Below are 19,940 nucleotides of genomic sequence, written 5' to 3' on the forward strand. Positions count from 1 at the left end.
TGTAATAGCTAAATAAAACAACTTGACTTGTTACATTTGCACTCTGGTTGTATGCCAAATGTATTCTGGTTGTACTGTACTTGTGCTGTAAGATGACAATACATTGGAACCGAATCGACAACGCTAGGGGTTCAGCAGGTGTATTCTGAATGCCAAGTATGACAACATCACCGTTGTGAAGGGCATATGGGCGAGTGGTGATATGGGGGAAACCCGGTAATAATAAAATGTCACTCGGCTGCATTTAAGCAAAGCCGCTCAGTATAGTCCACTATGTTGAACGCGCGTTATGGTAGCTTGTTACATGCTAGGTAGCTAGCCGGCTAATGCTGGTGCCTGGTTGACTTGTCATTCTCATCCGACTCGAAGGAGACGCGTCGCATGCTATTGTTCGCCCCCATGTCAGACCGCACTGATATCCGAAAGCGACGACACTACATGCAATTATTTTCATCCACTGATGTGTTTTTGTCTAAGTTTGTCTACGTTGTCAAGCCGGTGGCAGGAGTCTGTAGGTCCGCGCGCAGTGATCTGTCCACTTCCCCTAGATGGGCGGCATCTTCTAGAAAATGAGTGTTCATTGGAGGAGCTTAGAGCGCATCTGTACAACGATGATGTTCATTGGTTATGGTTGGATTGAGGCGCAAATGGGAGGAATCAAGGGGGGAGTCAGAGTTCGGCTTGTGCCAGTGAGCGAATCAGCAGATTGCAGAATGATTTTTTTGTTTGTTTTGTAATTACAAGTACTCGCCAGACTGGCGAGTGCTCTTCATGAATTACTCGCCAAACGTAAAAAATACTCGCATTTGGCGAGTAAAGTGGCCTAATTTCCTCCCCTGATTCTAATACATGATGTCCGTCACGCTAAAGTTATTATGTTTCCCCTCTAGAATGGATTGAAGGAGACTGTTGCCGAGCGGAAAACCGAAATTGCCAAGAAGTCACAGAAACTGGTATGGATTATGACACGGAGTCATTTAATCTCTTTTCACCACAATAACTATTATGAGAAGTTGATCTTTGTTCTGGTATGAAAAATAACAAATTTTGAGGGTGTATTTTAATTCGGAGATTGATAAAACTGACCTTTCTATTGGGGGTGGGAATCACCAGTTTCATCACGATACGATATCTATTCTTTGGACAACGATACGATATTTGCCGATATCACAAAGTCTGCCACGATACGATTAGATTCAGGTGCCTGCGATCGATATGAGACGATATTATATGCCCATTTAACACAATCTGTAACATTTAGATCAACTCAAAAAAGGCAACGGAAATATCTTTTGACATTTTAATTTTTGAGCTCTTCCAGACATTTAAATGAAAATTGTTTTTATTGTTTTTAATACAAATATACCCCCTGTTCACTGTAAAGTGCCACGTTTTGATATATTGAGCTTTAAACTTTAAGTAAATTTTTTTGGAACACGCAACCTAAAACCCCTTCCTCTTCCAAACCGTTCCTACAACGATTTTCAAAGTATCGAGAGTATCGCAATATGAACTGATCTTTTTACGTTGCATCGATCCTATTGGATAATTGATAATAGATCGATATATCGATGTATCGTCCCACCCCTACTTTCTATATATATATTTTTTTTAATTTAAAATGTCTTGGTCAATGGTCACTGCTGTAAACTACTGACTAGGGGTCGGGTTATATATCACAATAGTGAACTCAAGAAGACAAAGCATCATTAAAAATGTTCCATACCCAGGAACATTCGTGTGCATGTGTGCATCTTTTGATGCCATGTTTGAACGTATTCACCAGACTCAGATGAAGGTAGACGTGAGCACCCTGAAGGAGGACAACGGAAGACTCCAGTCTCAGATCGTAGAGTCTCCAGAAGAGCTGAAGGACCAGATGGAGAGGATGAGGGAGAACGTGAAGAACATCAAGAGCTCCATCGTGAGTAGAACGAGACCCTGGAGACCTCGTGGTGACAGCCAGCGGTTAAAACATTCACTTCACATTCATGCATCTTCTGACATGACAATGGAGCCAAGTAAACACTATATGCCCACAACTTACAATTGACCAAAGTAATTTCACCCCACTGTACATATTGATATTACAACTCTGTACATCTGATTAGAACTATTACTCAGTGGTACTATTTATAAGTTTTGGCTGATAATAATGGCTCAGTTCTTTTGAGGGCCCATTGCTCTCAAATAGGAATTGTGTTAGTGACATGGTTCATAAGACTAGATCATAGATTGAAAAGTATCTGCCCGATTTGTACAAGTGATGGCTTATTTTGTAGGTAAGAACTTGTACTTTGATATAATGTAAAAAAAGATAAATAAATTGTGTGTGGCTGGTCACATTTTATAACCAGTTTAACATCTTAACACGCAACGGCCCACGCTCGGTCCGACATGCCCACTGACACTTTGCGAGCGTCTAACGCAGTGGTCCCCCAACTACGGCCCGTGGGCCGGATCCGGCCCGCCTCCACATTTGGCCCGGCCCCCTAGAGCCGCGGAGCTTTAAAATAATAGTATTTTTTTTTTTAAGATGGCAGCATCCCCATTGTCTGTGTGTTAATGTTTAATATTTTTTGTTGGTTTTTAGTACTTTTAAACATCCATTTTTAGTAAGAAGTAGTTTTCATTTGATCCTATAATTTTTTCATTCACCGATTTGTGCACTTTTTTGTGTCCTGAAAGGCGCCTTATAAATAAAATGCATTATTATTATTATTATCATCCAGGAGGGAAAAGACACTTTGGATAGTAGGTACTGCATCTCTGCCTGTCCTGGCCAGGAAACACTTTGCAACTGTGATCTCCTCTGGCAGTAGTTGGATATTGTAATGTGTGGTGAGGGGATGCAGCAATTCCACTGAGAGAAACTGGTCTGAGGCTGGACAACATGCCTGTATGCCTCTCATAAGTTGTTATCCAACTCATGAGAACCTGCTCTCAAGCTCTTGCAGCATTCTGTCGAGGACTGGATAGAACAGTCTCTGTCTCAGCTGATCTCCTGAGCTGAGGTCTGAGTTTGTGCCACAAGATGACTCAACTACATACTCGTCCATCCTTTTCTGCTTCCTCCTTTGGCTGGTAGTATGTTCCTCAATCCCAAGGCCATTACATATGGCCTTTGTCCTGTCATACATGTCCAATGCCATCTGTGAGGTGCAATAACCTTTGAGTGTGTCCTGCACTGTGCTTTTAAATAGTACAGAGCTAGAGCTAGGTGGTCTGTAGGTACTGTATATTTATTTCATAAATAGTGTTATTTATTTCATTAATGGTGTTATTATTTATTTTCTGAATTTCTTTTCTGTGAAGATCCTGGAAAGGGTTATTAATATTTGGTTATGTGTGGCTTTCTGGAAAACAATAAATGTTTACGTTTAGGCACCCCTGCGATCGTCACACTTTTTCTGTTACAAACTGACCCCGGCCCCCACCAGAGAAGGGAACAGTTATGTGGCCCTCACGCGTGAATATTTTAGGCAACCAACTTGTGTTTAGCGTTTCTCTGATTGGCCAATACGCCCATGTGACCACGGCAGCGCGAGAGAGCTTTGCCAATTGAGCTATTTCTGGATACTGAATAAGGGGCGGTTACTGGCATATAATGAGCTCCGCTCTGCCGCTCTGCTGCTGCCGCGTCGCCGCGGGGGCGTGGCTAGACGCAAGTTGGGCGTGGTTAGACACAAGTTGGTTGCCTTTAATATTTAGGCGGCCCTCACAGGAAAAAGTTTGGGGACCCCTGCTCTAGCGGCTCGGGTTACATTTTTCACTGAACATATAAATTACAGAATTAAAGATTTGTATCAAATTTGGGCATAAGACTTCAGGCTATGGATCCGCTGTGTTTTCCAGCTTATACCTATTTAAAAAATATATTTTTTATATTTTTTATTGCAACTGCTACGGAAAAATGTGAGTACACAAGTTCAACCCAAGTTCAGACCTCTGTTGCTCTATTTCATTAGCACTAAAAGTGAATTTCATTGGTGATGACTGGGGTCCGACAGTGGCTCAGAGGGTAGATCGGTCGTCTGGTAATCTGAAGGCTCCCGGTTCAATTCCCGCTCCTCCCGGGCAGCGACGCGTGTCAAAGTATCCTTGAGCAAGACACTTAACTAATTGCTCCCGATGAGCAGGTCGGCACATTGCATGGTCGCCTCCACCGTCGGTGTGTGAATGTGAGTGAATGGGTGAATGTGAGGAACAAAAAAAAAAGCTGCCACTACTAATCACCATGAACCATCTGCTCATCTTTTTAAGCAACTTAAAATACTATCAATCTTTGATATGAATGTATACCAGATATGTATTTTTATGTTTAACTGCACTTTTAATTTAGATTTATTTCCTATTTTCCATATTATTTTCATATCAAACTCCAGTATTCATTCATATCCAACAAGGCAATCAAACAATATTCATCGTATTCATTTTTTTCTTTTTTATATATTTAAGCCAAGCAGTCACCATGTACAGTGTGGCTCGGCGGCCAGTCACCATGTACAGTGGCTAGGCGGCCATACTGCATCGCAGTCACCTAGCCCCTTTCGTGACTGCGATGCACTGTAATCATAACTACTACTACCTTACACTGTAATCATAACAACTACTACCTTACACTGTAATCATAACTACTACTAACTTACACTGTAATCATAACTACTACTACCTTACACTGTAATCATAACTACTACTACCTTACACTGTAATCATAACTACTACTACCTTACACTGTAATCATTAGGGATGCCCCGATCACGTTTTTTGCCACCGATACCGATCACCGATCGTCGTGAGCCATATCGGCCGATACCGATCCGATACCGATAGTTTTTGATTAAAAAGAAATTAAAAATTATTTTATATAATTTTTTTCTTTTTTTTTTATAAAATATATATATTATATAATTAGTAGTGCTGTCAAACGATTAAAATATTTAAGTCGATTAATCGCATGATTGTCCATAGTTAACTCGCGATTAATCGCAAATTAATCGCATTTTTATTTAAAAAAAATTTTTATACCTTAAACAGATCTTTTTCAAGTTCCAAGTTTTAATACTCTTATCAACATGCGAGTCAACAAATGCTTGCTTTGTGCAGCCATTTAACACAAAAGGATGACCCTCATGCATTGCAAATTTGCATCAAATTCAAAACAGTGATGCACAAAATAACTTAAAAGAAAAGAATAATTTAAAACAATGAATAAAGTGTGCATGAAATAATAGGGGAAAGAAAACGTTAGGAACTTGTTACATTCACACACACAAGGGCTGATTAATCACACACCCCCCTCTCTCCCTCACACACACTCTCCCAGATCTTTTTCTCTTTTGCCCCTTCCTCATCTCTCTCACCCCCCTCTCTCTCTATATCTCTCACACACACACACACACACACACACACACACACACACACACACACACTTCAGAAACAAACATAGTATCAATGAGAGCATCAATAATACACCTGAGTGAAGTCTAGTAAATTTTTTTATTTTATTTTATTTTTTTAATAGTTAATCTTGAGTTAAAAAAATTAGTGGCATTAATAGAATCGGGAGTTAACGCGATATTAACGCGATATATTTGACAGCCTTAATAATTAGACTTGTACTTGTATTATCTGCGAGACATCGCCACCACGCAACAAGCTCCACTGTCTGTGTGTACTCTAGTAGCCTCCAGCATACGGCCAGGATTCTCTGGAGCTGCACCTGGACCTATACTCGAGTAGCCTCGAGCAGAGCTACGGCCAGGATTCTCCGGCGCTGCACCTGGACCCTATTGGCATAACGTTACTTAACTGTGCTCAGCAAGCCCTCAGCTCGAATACGCATCGAATCAGTGTTATAAGACATTGATATCAGGAGCTATCTGTAGCTACTGCTAGCCGGATATATAACGTTAATACAACGCCTCAGTGAATTATTTAGTTCAATGGGACATTTCGTTTTGAACGGTGAACTAACTTACGCTAACGTGAGCTAACGGGTAGCATACACGTCTCTACTAGACTTTGTGGAGCGTTTGTTGATGTCAGGAGCTATCGGTAGCTGGCCGACTACCGTACTTTTCGGACTATAAGCCGCAGCTTTTTCCCCCATTTTTCGACCCTGCGGCTTATATAACGGTGCGGCTTATATGTGACTCGACGTGACCAAACTCGAAAGTGTAAACATCTAAATATTGCTTTTTTGACTGCATTGAAATGTTATTTATCTGTTCCCTTATTTGCTAAACTTAATACAACTTGTAAATGAGTTAATGCTTGTTATTTGTCCGACAGTATTGTGTCCCAATGCTAATTACATATGGTAATTAAACATTAAAACACCTGCGGCTTATAGTCCAGTGCGGCTTATATATGTACACATCATTCAATTTAGCTGCTGCGGCTTATAGTCAGGTGCGGCTTATAGTGCGAAAAGTACGGTAGATGTTATAAGACATTGATAAGACATTGATATAAGACATTGATATCAGGAGCTATCTGTAGCTACTGCTAGCCGGCTAGATGACGTTAAGACAACTATTTAGTTCAATCGGACATTTCGTTTTGAACGGTGAACTAACGTCAGCTAACGCAAGCTAACGGAGATATCAACATGGACCACTAGACTTCTGGGGCATTTGTTGATATCCGGAGCTATCAGTAGCTAGCCGGCTAAATACCGTTAGACAATGCCTACTAAAAGTGAATAGTTGACTGGGTAATTTTGTTTAAACAGTAACGATAGCTAGGTAGCTAACGTTAGCTCAGGTCGAATGCACTATCTAGACTCAGCAGAGGAGGTCCGCCTCCTCTGTGTTTACAAACTCTACACGGGTACGGGCGGGGCTAGGGAGGAGGAGCAGTTTGCAGGTCCTGTGCGTCTGAGACAAGCGAGTGAGATATCCACTTGATCAGTTTCCGCGATCGGCGAATATGACTAATTATCGGAATTCCCCGATCGCATATTTATACTAATTATCGGCCGATAACGATCGGTGGCCGATCGATCGGGGCATCCCTAGTAATCATAACTTGCGTTGGGTGCATGATGCGCATGCGCTGTGATGGGGCACCAGGCAGCCAAATACGGAAATACAGCCGTTTTGAGCAGTGTTGACCTGTTTATAAAAATGATTTAAAATGTTTATTAGCAACGCCGAGCTTTCAAACCCCGCCCGTGTGTGTGTGAAACCCTAATGGAACGCTGGGTACCTTTTGAAATTTATATCTGATATATTTTGGACCCACCGCTAGCTTTTAAGCAGTGCTTGGTGGTGCAAATTAACCTGGCTACTACGGAGGAATAAGTGACTGCGTATTCGAGCCCCTGGCTTGCATCGCAGTCACGAAAGGGGCTACAACCAAGCCAGCTTGGTTACGTTAGTTAGCAACCAAGCTAGCCTGATAACGTTAGTTAGCAACCAAGCTAGCCTATGCATTGCAGGCTTACCTGGTCAATGTGGTCCTCCTGGACAGATAGATTTGTTGTTAAATCAGAATATCCAGTGGTGTTCTGTGCTGGTTCCCAGTAAAGCTCCCGCTGACGAAAAATAAGTTGCTGCTCAATGAATGAATCTGAGAGAGGAATCCGAATTTCCCCTCTAACTAGTGCTATATCCTTAATTGCGTCGTTAATAAAGTTTTCAATCAAACAATGCTCGCATAACATTACATAATGTTAGCTAGCAAGCCAGCTAGTCGACAATATCTCCTCCTTCCATGATTGCAACGCTATGTACAGTACTAGATAATTCAAAAGTGCCCGCGAGGCAATGACGTTTGGTCACGTTTAGCTTTTAATGTGATTTGATTGGCCAGAAGCTAAATTAGAATATATTCCCCTACCTAGAACCCAGCTGGGCCCTGTTAAGGCTTAGGCGCTAAGCCCAACCCAGCTCGAATCTTATTGGCTAATAATTAAGCAATAGGACGAATAAACAAAAACTTGGCTGTCATGAATATTCGCCACTGCCTACTATTTGGAATTCAAAACCCTCCATAATAAAAATTTGCTCATCCATTTCATCACTCAAATCCAATCTTAAATATACATTATTAAATGAATAGTTTCAATCTCATAAAACCATTAATGTCACTTTGTTTTACAGTTTCATGTAAATTTGTTTAGACTAATTATTAATGTTTTTGTTATTATTATTATTATTATTATTATTACTTTGATTATTATTGTTATCATTATTATTAACGTATTATTATCTTAATATTATGAAAATAGTTTTATGAACTTATTTCACTTTACTTTTGTTCTTGTTTTTTTTTTTTTTATCCAATGATTTAATGAGTTGAGGCCCCGTATAGGCCCATCTGGGTCTCTTGCCTCTACTCAGCACCTTTGTGTACTTTCTGTTATGGTCAATGTTTTTTGCTGTTTTTCTGAAATGGAGAAATAAAAAAATAAAAGCTGTTATATAAATGCACTGTTTGTGACTGTGGGTTCTACCAGGAGAGAGCAGACGAGCGCGTGGTGGAGCTGCAGGACAGAGTGCAGGGCGTGACGCACAACGAGGCCGACATCCAGCTGATGTACAAACTGCTGGACGACCTGCAGAGCGTCATGATCGAGGGTCAAGAGCGACAAGAGGAGGTAAGACCAGGGTCTAATAACTACACAAGAGGAGGTAGCACCAGGGTCTAATAACTACACAAGAGGAGGTAAGACCAGGGTCTAATAACTACACAAGAGGAGGTAGCACCAGGGTCTAATAACTACACAAGAGGAGGTAGCACCAGGGTCTAATAACTACACAAGAGGAGGTAGCACCAGGGTCTAATAACTACACACGTGGAGGTAGCACCAGGGTCTAATAACTACACAAGAGGAGGTAGCACCAGGGTCTAATAACTACACACGTGGAGGTAGCACCAGGGTCTAATAACTACACAAGAGGAGGTAGCACCAGGGTCTAATAACTACACAAGAGGAGGTAGCACCAGAGTCTAATAACTACACAAGAGGAGGTAGCACCAGGGTCTAATAACTACACAAGAGGAGGTAGCACCAGGGTCTAATAACTACACAAGAGGAGGTAGCACCAGGGTCTAATAACTACACAAGAGGAGGTAGCACCAGGGTCTAATAACTACACAAGAGGAGGTAGCACCAGGGTCTAATAACTACACAAGAGGAGGTAGCACCAGGGTCTAATAACGACACACGTGGAGGTAGCACCAGGGTCTAATAACTACACAAGAGGAGGTAGCACCAGGGTCTAATAACTACACAAGAGGAGGTAGCACCAGGGTCTAATAACTACACAAGAGGAGGTAGCACCAGGGTCTAATAACTACACAAGAGGAGGTAGCACCAGGGTCTAATAACTACACAAGAGGAGGTAGCACCAGGGTCTAATAACTACACACGTGGAGGTAGCACCAGGGTCTAATAACTACACACGTGGAGGTAGCACCAGGGTCTAATAACTACACACGTGGAGGTAGAAACCGAGAGACCTACGGAAGAGAAGGAGAGCAGTCTTTTGTCTTGTTTACACTCGTTTAAGTACTTGACTTTCTATGTTATACTTATTATACTTTTTATAATTATCTATTTTTACCTAGCACACTCTCAGGAGCAAAACAGAAAGAAGCATTTCATACAAAAGGATCCTGTATTTCTGTATGACAACTAATAAAGAAACTTGAACTTGAAACTTGTCAATACAATCTTTACATTTCTATACACTGGAAGGGGAGCAAATGAGCAGTGGGAGGCAATATTAGAAGAAGTAGTCTTTATTTGTCATGCAGCAACACACACACATGTAAGATGGGCGACACACAGGAACACACACACACACGCATGCATTGGGTCGCCGTTGAAATGCCTCTCTGCGCTTGACCCATCCCGTCCTTTCCCCATGGGCAGCCAGGAGCAGACGATCTTCCTGTCCGCCACGACAGCGTTAGCGATCTGTTGTGTTTTTCCATTGGGTTTATCTCTTTTTCTGGAGGGGAAACCCTTGCGAGCCACAGGGAGAACATGCAAACTCCACACAGAAAGGCCTGGGAGATAACCCCACCTGGCAACCTGGTCCCCAAGCAGGAATCTAACCCAGGACCTTCTTGCTGTGAGACGACTAGGGCTGTCTTAAATACTTCGAAGCTTCGTTCGATGGGCATGGGATTCTAATGGGAAAATAAAATTTGAATATATAAAATAAAAAATCTATTTATTTTCTCTTTATTTGTTCCCCTGCAAAATCTACTCTGCCTCTCTTTGTTAATTACAAAAAACAATGCCGTTTGTTATTTAAGGTGAGGTCGGACTCGGCACTGACAGATTTGTGTTCATTGTGCTGTTTTTATAAAGCCTCAAATGACTGCTTACAATATTTCATGAAAGCAAAGTGTTTCCTTTGTCTAAGATTTAAAAAGGTTGAAACTTTACAGCACTGACAATTCTCTATATTCTTTATAGTGTCCCGACACATATAAAAACATGTCTTAATAAAAAATTCTGCCTTTGTCTCTATTAACTACATATAAATATTTATATAATTGTTTGCTTTATAGACGAAGGTTGCAACATAATTATGTAATGTTGTTGGCTGTGTAACGGAGAGCAGCCACCCAGGCAGCGCAGCTCCAGACTCATTATTCATTTAATTAATTAATCCAATCCAATCCACTTTATTTATAGAGCACATTTAAAAACAACAAAGTTGAACAAAGTGCTGTACAAGTCCCACAACATAATAATAAAAAAAAAATTTATCTCGAAGCTTTGAATAAAAAATTCGAAGGTCAGCCCTAGAGGCGACGGTGTTAACCACTACACCACTGTGCCGCCATTAGACCCTCCTCATCTTTGAGAACCACTGTTGGTTTTACATAATTGAATTGTCTGTGTGTGGCTGTGTGCACACGTGTAGGTCCAGGAGTTGCAGGGTCTGTATGAGAAGCAGCAGAAGGAGCTGAAAAACCTGATGATTGAGGAGGGCCAGCTGAAGAGAGCTCTGGGCATGAAGCAGGACAAGCAGTCCAAGCAGCAGATCCGCAGGCTGAAGAAGAGGGAGATGAAGGACCACCACAATAAGGAAGTCCTGGGGTATTACTGCCTTTTCATTTCAAACCTTTATTTAAACTCTAAAGGCAATTGAGTTTTCATTCATTTAGAGTCACCTCGAGTGTACATACAGAAATGAGCACAAAAAAGCATATTATACAATCATAACAATGAGACGACGAGATGAGGCAAAGATAACAAATCAATTAAAACACGTACAACTTGATTGACAAATGTTGGAGATCAAGGTTTTAAACTCTGCAACAGAGGGGAGAATCTCAAGCTATAAGGCCTGATGGAGTTTATTCCATGAGCTGGAGGGGCATCATAACAAAATGCAGATTCACCCTGTTCAGAGCAAACTCTGGAGACCGTAACCTCTTCTGCCCGAGCGGTCCCATCGCCGGACCGCAAATGACATCACGTCATAAATCGCTCTCCAGACTGTATGACATTAAGTAGCGTTCCCCCCCCCCCCCCCAAATGTATCCAAGAGTGAAGACCCTAACCATGTCACAACCGCAGTCATAGTGTATATTTTCAGCAATACGTTTGTTTACCAATAGGTTAAAGTATTATTAATGAGATTTTAGTTTTTAGTTATTACTTCAGTGTCATGATATTCAATATGTTCCTCTAGTTATTACTTCAGTGTCATGATATTCAATATGTTCCTCTAGTTATTACTTCAGTGTCATGATATTCAATATGTTCCTCTAGTTATTACTTCAGTGTCATGATATTCAATATGTTCCTCTAGTTATTACTTCAGTGTCATGATATTCAATATGTTCCTCTAGTTATTACTTCAGTGTCGTGATATTCAATATGTTCCTCTAGTTATTACTTCAGTGTCGTGATATTCAATAATGTTCCTCTAGTTATTACTTCAGTGTCGTGATATTCAATATGTTCCTCTAGTTATTACTTCAGTGTCGTGATATTCAATATGTGTCTCTAGTTATTATTTCAGTGTTGTGATATTCAATATGTTCCTCTAGTTATTACTTCAGTGTCATGATATTCAATATGTTCCTCTAGTTATTACTTCAGTGTCATGATATTCAATGTTCCTCTAAAAAAGATTTACCGAATGTTTTAGTTACAACCAAAATATAGACTAATACTACTGTACAGTAAATGATGATGAATAAAACAATTTTTATTGTTCACACCGCCATCTGTTGGATATTTAAACTTTGAGTGAAGAGAGGGCGATACAGCACAGCACAGCGCAGCGCAGCCAACGGTACACGCACCTTTCACATGAGAGGGTTCAGGAGCTCATCTCAGCCGTACCTGAAAGCACCGATGTACCAGAGAACATTGACGGCCGCGATCCGGGGACATCGGAGGAAGCGGCCGAAAGACCTCGGTACGACAGCGCGTCTGCATTTGCAACATTATTCGGCGAAGAGTACCGCTCGGAGACATCTACAGTGCTTGAAATGGAATTCAGCCAATACTGCGACGAAAAGTCTATCCCGCCCCACTTGGATCCCCTTGCTTGTTGGAAGGTGAACGAGACGAAGTATGAGACGTTGGCCCAACTCGCGAAGGCATACTTGTGTGTGTGCCCGCTACGTCTGTGCCATCGGAAAGGGGGGGGGGGGTATATTTTCAAATATTCGGTCTTAACACATTGGACGCCAACCACGTGATAATTCGTTATTGCCCGCCATGCGTTAAACGCCAACAACTAATAAACAACGTTGTTGGGATCAATATTTTATTTTTTCGCCATGGCATTCATAATTCATCCAGCCTCCCTCCGGGACTGCAGCGGCACCCTGTCTGATATTGCAATGCCTCATTACCGCCGCCTGGTGGATGATCAGGCGAGTTACACTCCACGCCAAACCAGAAGTGGCGCTGGTGCATCGAGGAAATCCCTCCGGCAGTAATATCTTGTTACGTGGGTCCAGACAAACACTTGAGTGCATCGGATCGCTTTCGAAACGCAATAACCTATATGATTTCGGCGTTTATTGCGTCATACAAACGGGAAATGGATCTAGCAGATAGACGTCAAATAATTGGAATATTTTTCCTCCAGTCTCATCGGCGAACGGTAAGAGGAATATAATGTTGTTTTCAGCCCGATTGTTTATTCATTTCACGGCAATCCATCTGTTCAACATATCAACCCATACTAAATAAAGCTGTTACTGACGATCAAGGAATTATAAACGACCCCCCCCCTTTCCTTCACTCATGATGAAGCATAATGTACACCGATCATATAAATTTGAATTTTTTAATATAGCGTGTATAGGAAAGAAACGCCAATCGATAATCTATCATATGCTTCAGGGCCTATAACTCGCGTTTTTGGAATTGCAGCAGAAAACCTTAAAAACATACTTTTATTCTTGATGGTATTAACACAACAATGTATGAATGAAAAAATATAACGTTCCCACATCCGGAACGATAGATACCCGATGTTGAATGGGCCATAGTAATGTCGATATAGCTATAATATTTAAAAAGTTATAGCCCTGCAAAGAAGGTAAACATCTCCATAGGCTTACAGCGGTGGCAGACTGGACCCAATGATGGGTACAATGCACGGCGCCCAATGTGTTAAGAACAGTAATTGTTCATTCAGAAAATGATTTTGGTCAGTCATGCACATCCCTACTAGATATTACTTCAGTGTCATCATGATATTCAATATGGTCCTCTAGTTATTACTTCAGTGTCATTCCAAAAATCTGAACTATCCATTTAACCTCTATTCCTGTCCATGTAATTAACCCATTCCTGCCCGTCTCGTGCGTCTTCCAGGCAGTGTGACCAGGTGCACCAGAAGCGTGAGGAGATGGCCGACCAGATCCAAGACATAACCAGGGACTCCCAGCAGCTGAAGACCAAGATGCAGAACATCCGGGACGTTTGCAGCAACGACACAGCGGTAGCTCAGGTAGGATCACAGTGTCTCCTCCATCACATACAGCTCAGGTAGCATCACAGTGTCTCCTCCATCACATACAGCTCAGGTAGCATCACAGTGTGTCTCCTCCATCACATACAGCTCTGGTAGCATCACAGTGTCTCCTCCATCACATACAGCTCAGGTAGCATCACAGTGTGTCTCCTCCATCACATACAGCTCAGGTAGCATCACAGTGTCTCCTCCATCACATACAGCTCAGGTAGCATCACAGTGTCTCCTCCATCACATACAGCTCAGGTAGCATCACAGTGTGTCTCCTCCATCACATACAGCTCAGGTAGCATCACAGTGTCTCCTCCATCACATACAGCTCAGGTAGCATCACAGTGTCTCCTCCATCACATACAGCTCAGGTAGCATCACAGTGTCTCCTCCATCACATACAGCTCAGGTAGGATCACAGTGTCTCCTCCATCACATACAGCTCAGGTAGCATCACAGTGTCTCCTCCATCACATACAGCTCAGGTAGGATCACAGTGTCTCCTCCATCACATACAGCTCAGGTAGCATCACAGTGTCTCCTCCATCATATACAGCTCAGGTAGGATCACAGTGTCTCCTCCATCACATACAGCTCAGGTAGCATCACAGTGTCTCCTCCATCACATACAGCTCAGGTAGCATCACAGTGTGTCTCCTCCATCACATACAGCTCAGGTAGCATCACAGTGTCTCCTCCATCACATACAGCTCAGGTAGCATCACAGTGTCTCCTCCATCACATACAGCTCAGGTAGCATCACAGTGTCTCCTCCATCACATACAGCTCAGGTAGCATCACAGTGTGTCTCCTACATTCTCTGTATGATAACCATGTTCTCTGTGTCTAGGCTCTGTATGATAACTATGTTGTTCTCTGTATGATAACTATGTTGTTCTCTGTGTCTAGGCTCTGTATGATAACTGTTGTTCTCTGTATGATAACTATGTTGTTATCTGTGTCTAGGCTCTGTATGATAACTATGTTGTTATCTGTGTCTAGGCTATTTATGACCGCCTGTCTGCGTCTTTGGATCAATTCCACAAGAAGGTTGAAAAGTCCCTCGTAGAGGTGAAGAAAGATGTCAGCAAAATGCCATCCAACGCCTCATACTTCTCTATTTAAGCTACAAATTAGTGTGTGTGTATATATATATACATTGTTCTCTGTATTGTGTATAAGTGTGTATCCATGTATCTTTATTTTAAAGGGTGAAATTTTTTATTTGATTTGATTTTTATTTGTCTCGAACATAGAAACATAAAACAAGTTTAAAAACAAAAAGGTAAATAGTCAAAGACTATTTCCATACAATAAGTGTTCGAGAAGAACGGGGAAGAGGGCGGTGAGGTGGCGTAGCGGAGATTGCGTTCGTCACCAACGCTGGAGACGCTGGGGTCACGTGTTTGAATCCGGCTCCCGGCGTTGTCACCAGCTTGGCATTACACCTATCTCAAACCCTGCCCCTTTTCTTGATCCTCCAATCACAGCTGTCGCTTACCTCTGACAAACTTTGTTTGTACGAGGAAGTCCGAGGTAAGCGACAGCTGTGATTGGAGGATCAAGAAAAGAGGGCAGGGTTTGAGATAGGTCCATTGGCAGTATTAGGGGGTGGGGAAAGCTGGCGGGTGGGTCCTGGGCGTTGTGGACAGCGACCCCTACAGTTCGGTCGGGGCGCCTGCTCAGCGAGGGTAGGATCTGGAGAGAGGTAGTGCGGCCTCCCACACGTTACACTCTCTCAGTGAGAATCTGCGTGGCCAGGCTGGCTGCCGGCTGGCTGCACATGCGTCGGAGGAAAGCAGTAGGGGAAAGTGCGCAACAACCAGGAAGGGGGTTGGGAATTGGCATAACGACTAACAGTGGGATGGGAGAAAAATCGGGAAAAAAAGGAGGGGGAAAAAAGATTAAAAAAAAACAGGGGGAAGTAAAACAACGTATCAAGCCCTGCCCCTTCCTTACAATATTTGACATTATAATTTAATAAAAATAAAAATAATATAATAAAAAATAAAATAAAAGTACAGTTTTTTTATATATCCAAATGAGAAATAATAATAGGCAGTCACATTACTGCTCAAGCTCCTCTCTCTTAAATGTGTCCATAAGTGCTTGTTTATAACTACCTTTAAATGTATTGATATTTTTGCTTAATTTTATACTCGCATCCAGACCATTCCAGAGTGATGCCCCACAAAATGCAATGCACATACTTTTAAGAGTTGTATGTACCGTAGGTTGCTTTAAAGCTAATGTCCCTCTAAAATTATAAACACTCTCTCTAGCCATGAACATTTTTTGAATGTTGCTTGGTAATTTGTTTTTTATTGTGCAGATTTGAATTTGATTAAGTCCATGAATTTTAATGTTTGACTCCTTACAAACAGACTATTTGTGTGATCTAAATATCTACCATGACGTACCGTACTATCCGTATGGCTCTTTTTTGCAGTGTGCATATCTTTTGTAAGTTGCTTTTTATAAGTATTTCCCCTTATATAGGTTGGAGAACTTATCTCTAAGAGGGAGGGAGAAGTGCAAGATGTAGCAGATGTGATATTGGCACTGGTTTTATGTGTGTTGTGTTTTGTAATGTGACACTGAATAATGAAAACGAATAAAAATAATTAAAAAAGAGAACTTGTGTTCCCACCCCCCCAGCGTGGGATTTGTTTCGATAACGAGAGGAGAGGGTCAACGTGGAGTTATTTCTGTTGATAAAGCAGGTTGTGTGGAAAGGGTTCCTTTGTGTCATAACGCCTCCAGCCGATACAAAATAGAGGATATTAAAGGAACACGCTAACATTTTGGGAAATTGGCTTATCGTCTTCTCCCGAGAGAGACAAGAAAATGGATACCAGTTTCCTCTCTGTGCGTTCGGTAGAAAGCTATCTGGTTGCACGTTAGCCTAGGTTAGCACAATGAAGGAAAGCGGCCTAGCCTTCGGGAGAGGTGTTAGTTGGACAATGCCTAGGCTAACCGGCACTGTACCCCAGTGAAAACCCAGGCAGCACACAAACTGAACGCAATAATGGCACGCACAGTAAAATGGCTCTCAGAAAACTGTCTCCACCTCAACGCAAAGAAAACAGTTGCATGTTCTTTGAAAAAAGATCATCTGTAACACCTGACCCAGACTTGCAAAGGAGAGGCTTGAAGTAGTCAAATATTTTAAATACCTCGGAATAACCTTGGACTCAAACCTCACCTTCAAAAAAAGGGGTAAAAAAAAGTCACACGCCGTAACATTTTAAATAGCCAACTTTAAATACATCCGAGACTGCCTCAACATGGAAACAGCCTAACTCTACTTCAACTCAGTAATTATGTCCCATCTGACATACTGCATAACCAGCTGGTCTCAGACCTGCAAAACCATATGACCAATTAATTCAATTCATAAACATGCCCTGCTAAGCTGGGAAAACATGCTGAAACTAAAAGATGCCAGCCTGATATATAAAATCCAACACGGTCTAGCCCCACCACCTCTCACAGTTTTTAACAGAAAGCAGCAGGTTCACCAGAACAGTGCTAGAGGGAAATCTCATCATCCTGGGGAGAAAAAGCGCATTTAGCAAATCAGCCTTCTCGATCAGAGCTGCAGAGTTCTGGAACACCATCCCATCACACATCCGCAGTACTAATACACTCGGGTCCTTCACACACACACTCAAATCATGGCTGTTACAAAATCAGGTCTGTGACCATTGGCAAGTCACGTCGCAGTCCAGCTGCCCAGCCCCTGTATGCTTGCCCACTAGCCTGACTGTCCTGATTGTGGTTATGTGATTTATGATTATGTATATGTGTGCCTGCCTATACGGTTATACATGTATAGCTTTGATTTCTCCCTGTACAGCACTTTGGTTGGCTCTTGAGCTTTTAAATGTGCTTTATAAATAAATTACTTGACTTGACTTGACTTGACTTGACTACTTACACTGTTTTTTATAGATGTACCACTGTTTTTTATAGATGCACGAATGCCTAGAGAGTGAATGTACAGAATATGTTTTAAACTGTTTAATGTCCTATGTTTCTGTTTCTTTTCTGGCTTAAACATCTAGCTACATCTAGGGACTACAACTGAAAACTAGCAACCCTGCTAATGTTGGCATATTTACTAATGTTTTAATTTCTATTTATTTATAAATGTATAAACTGTTGATTGATATGCACTGCATATATGCACTAAACCCTTCCATTCATTGTGCTAAGCTAGGCTAAAGTGCAGCCAGGTAGCTTTCTACTGAACGCACAGAGAGGAAACTGGTATCTATTGAAGGAAATCAATGATTTTCATTTGGTTATTATAACATACAGATATTATTTTAAACTTGTTACACTATAAACGCTGAGACAGACATCTCCTCTGGGTTTGTGTGTGTTGAACTTAGAGACTGTACGAGACCGTGTGGGAGAGATAAGAAATGGCAGAGAGCCCATTCAAGGTCATCATCCACAGAGGTGATTTAACAGTCTGGCCATCACTTAAGTTAGAAGTGATGGGGGGCACGGTAACGAGAGTTGGACATCGCGAGAGATGGAGACTTTAAGACATTAAGCTGTGGGTTCGAGGCAGACGAGCGTTGACAGCGAGACAGCAGCGATCCCTCCAACCTCGTTCGAGGGTGGGGGAGGGAGGGAGGCCACGAGGAGATAGCTAGCTCCGGCTAACAGGACAGGCTTCAGCTAGGGAGCTAGACCGCAACCATCAAGTTTCAAGTTTCTTTAATAGTTGTCATACAGAAGTACAGAATACTTTTATACAAAATGCTTCTTACTGTTGCGCTCCAGAGACTGTGCAAGACAAGATAAGTATGAAATAAAATAACATAGTAAAATTAGAAGTAAAAAAAATGAGGTCACAGTGTTCAGTTTAGATATATGTACAATGTTCGATGCAGAATAGACGTAGTTACCATACAATATACAATACTGTGCAGTGTACTAATATACAATACTATATAGTGCAAGGCAGAAATGGAGAAATGGGACGAGGTGCAATTTAGGTACAATTCACAGTAGGTGTACGAGTTGTAGTGCAAATCCTTTATCAATAAATATAAAGTGTAAGTGTGTTTGTGTGATCTAAAGTGTGGAGAGGGTGCTGCAGTGTGTTGTTTGTTTGAGTCAGTGTGTGTGTGTGCTGTGTGCATTTGATGGTTGTTGCATAGTGATTATTGTTCGTTTAGCAGCCTGATGGCCTGGGGATAGAAGCTTCTTCTGAGTCTTTCTGTGCTCGCCTTAAGACTCCGGTATCGCTTGCCTGACCGCAGCAGTTCAAAGAGGCAGTTGTTCGGGTGGCTCGAGTCCTTAATAATTCTCTTAGCCTTCCCCTTGCACCGCTTGTTGTAAATGTTCTGGAGGGTGGGAAGCCCCCCTCCAATTGTGCTCTGTCTCAAGAGAGAGATAGAATTATTAATCTAGTTTCTTCACCTTTCAAAGACTTTCAATTTGTTTAGTTTTGTACAAGACCTTTTTGTTTATGAAAATAAACCTAACTAATAATTAGTGCTGTCAGGCGATACATTTTAATCTAATTACAGGATTTGTAATTAATTAATCTAATTAATCGCATAACTATTTTAGGCCTGATATTTTATATTCTATAATCATATTTCAAATGGCATGTGTCCGGATGGCAGAATTCAGTATGCTCTTTTGTGATCTTTATTTCCAGCTGTCAAGTGCAATACAGGTTCAATGCAACACACAGCTGTTACTCATTATCCTACCTAAGTAGGATCCTCATAGGACCTGCAGGTGAATGTCTGACTGCCTGAATGAGAAGTAACTCACATTATAACAATCCCTTCCCCCATAGTCTTGAAAAATAAATAGCTACGGGGTAGAGGGTAGACTGGCCGCGTGTTGCTTTTTAACAGCGGAGCAGTGCAAGAATGTGACAATTTGACCATGTGACCGCGGCAACGCGGGAGAGCGGCAGTGCGGAAATAGGCTGTCTCTAAG

At 41.7% G+C, this 19,940-nt stretch overlaps 1 protein-coding gene across 1 annotated transcript in view; it reads left to right on the top strand.

Annotated features, from left to right (window-relative positions):
* nuf2 (UF2 component of NDC80 kinetochore complex) overlaps window positions 1–15,444 on the top strand; it is a 30,938-nt gene extending 15,494 nt beyond the window's left edge. Inside the window, exons 8-13 of the mRNA XM_084316220.1 lie at window positions 891–953; window positions 1,787–1,924; window positions 8,465–8,605; window positions 10,893–11,068; window positions 13,817–13,952; window positions 14,970–15,444. Of these exons, the coding sequence (XP_084172346.1) occupies window positions 891–953; window positions 1,787–1,924; window positions 8,465–8,605; window positions 10,893–11,068; window positions 13,817–13,952; window positions 14,970–15,092 (777 nt within the window). The 3' untranslated portion in view covers window positions 15,093–15,444. The remainder of the gene's footprint in view (window positions 1–890; window positions 954–1,786; window positions 1,925–8,464; window positions 8,606–10,892; window positions 11,069–13,816; window positions 13,953–14,969) is intronic.
* The last annotated feature ends 4,496 nt before the right edge of the window (window positions 15,445–19,940 follow it).

This window comes from Notolepis coatsorum (genome assembly GCF_963971535.1).
Source record: "Notolepis coatsorum genome assembly, chromosome: 6".
Taxonomy (NCBI): domain Eukaryota; kingdom Metazoa; phylum Chordata; class Actinopteri; order Aulopiformes; family Paralepididae; genus Notolepis; species Notolepis coatsorum.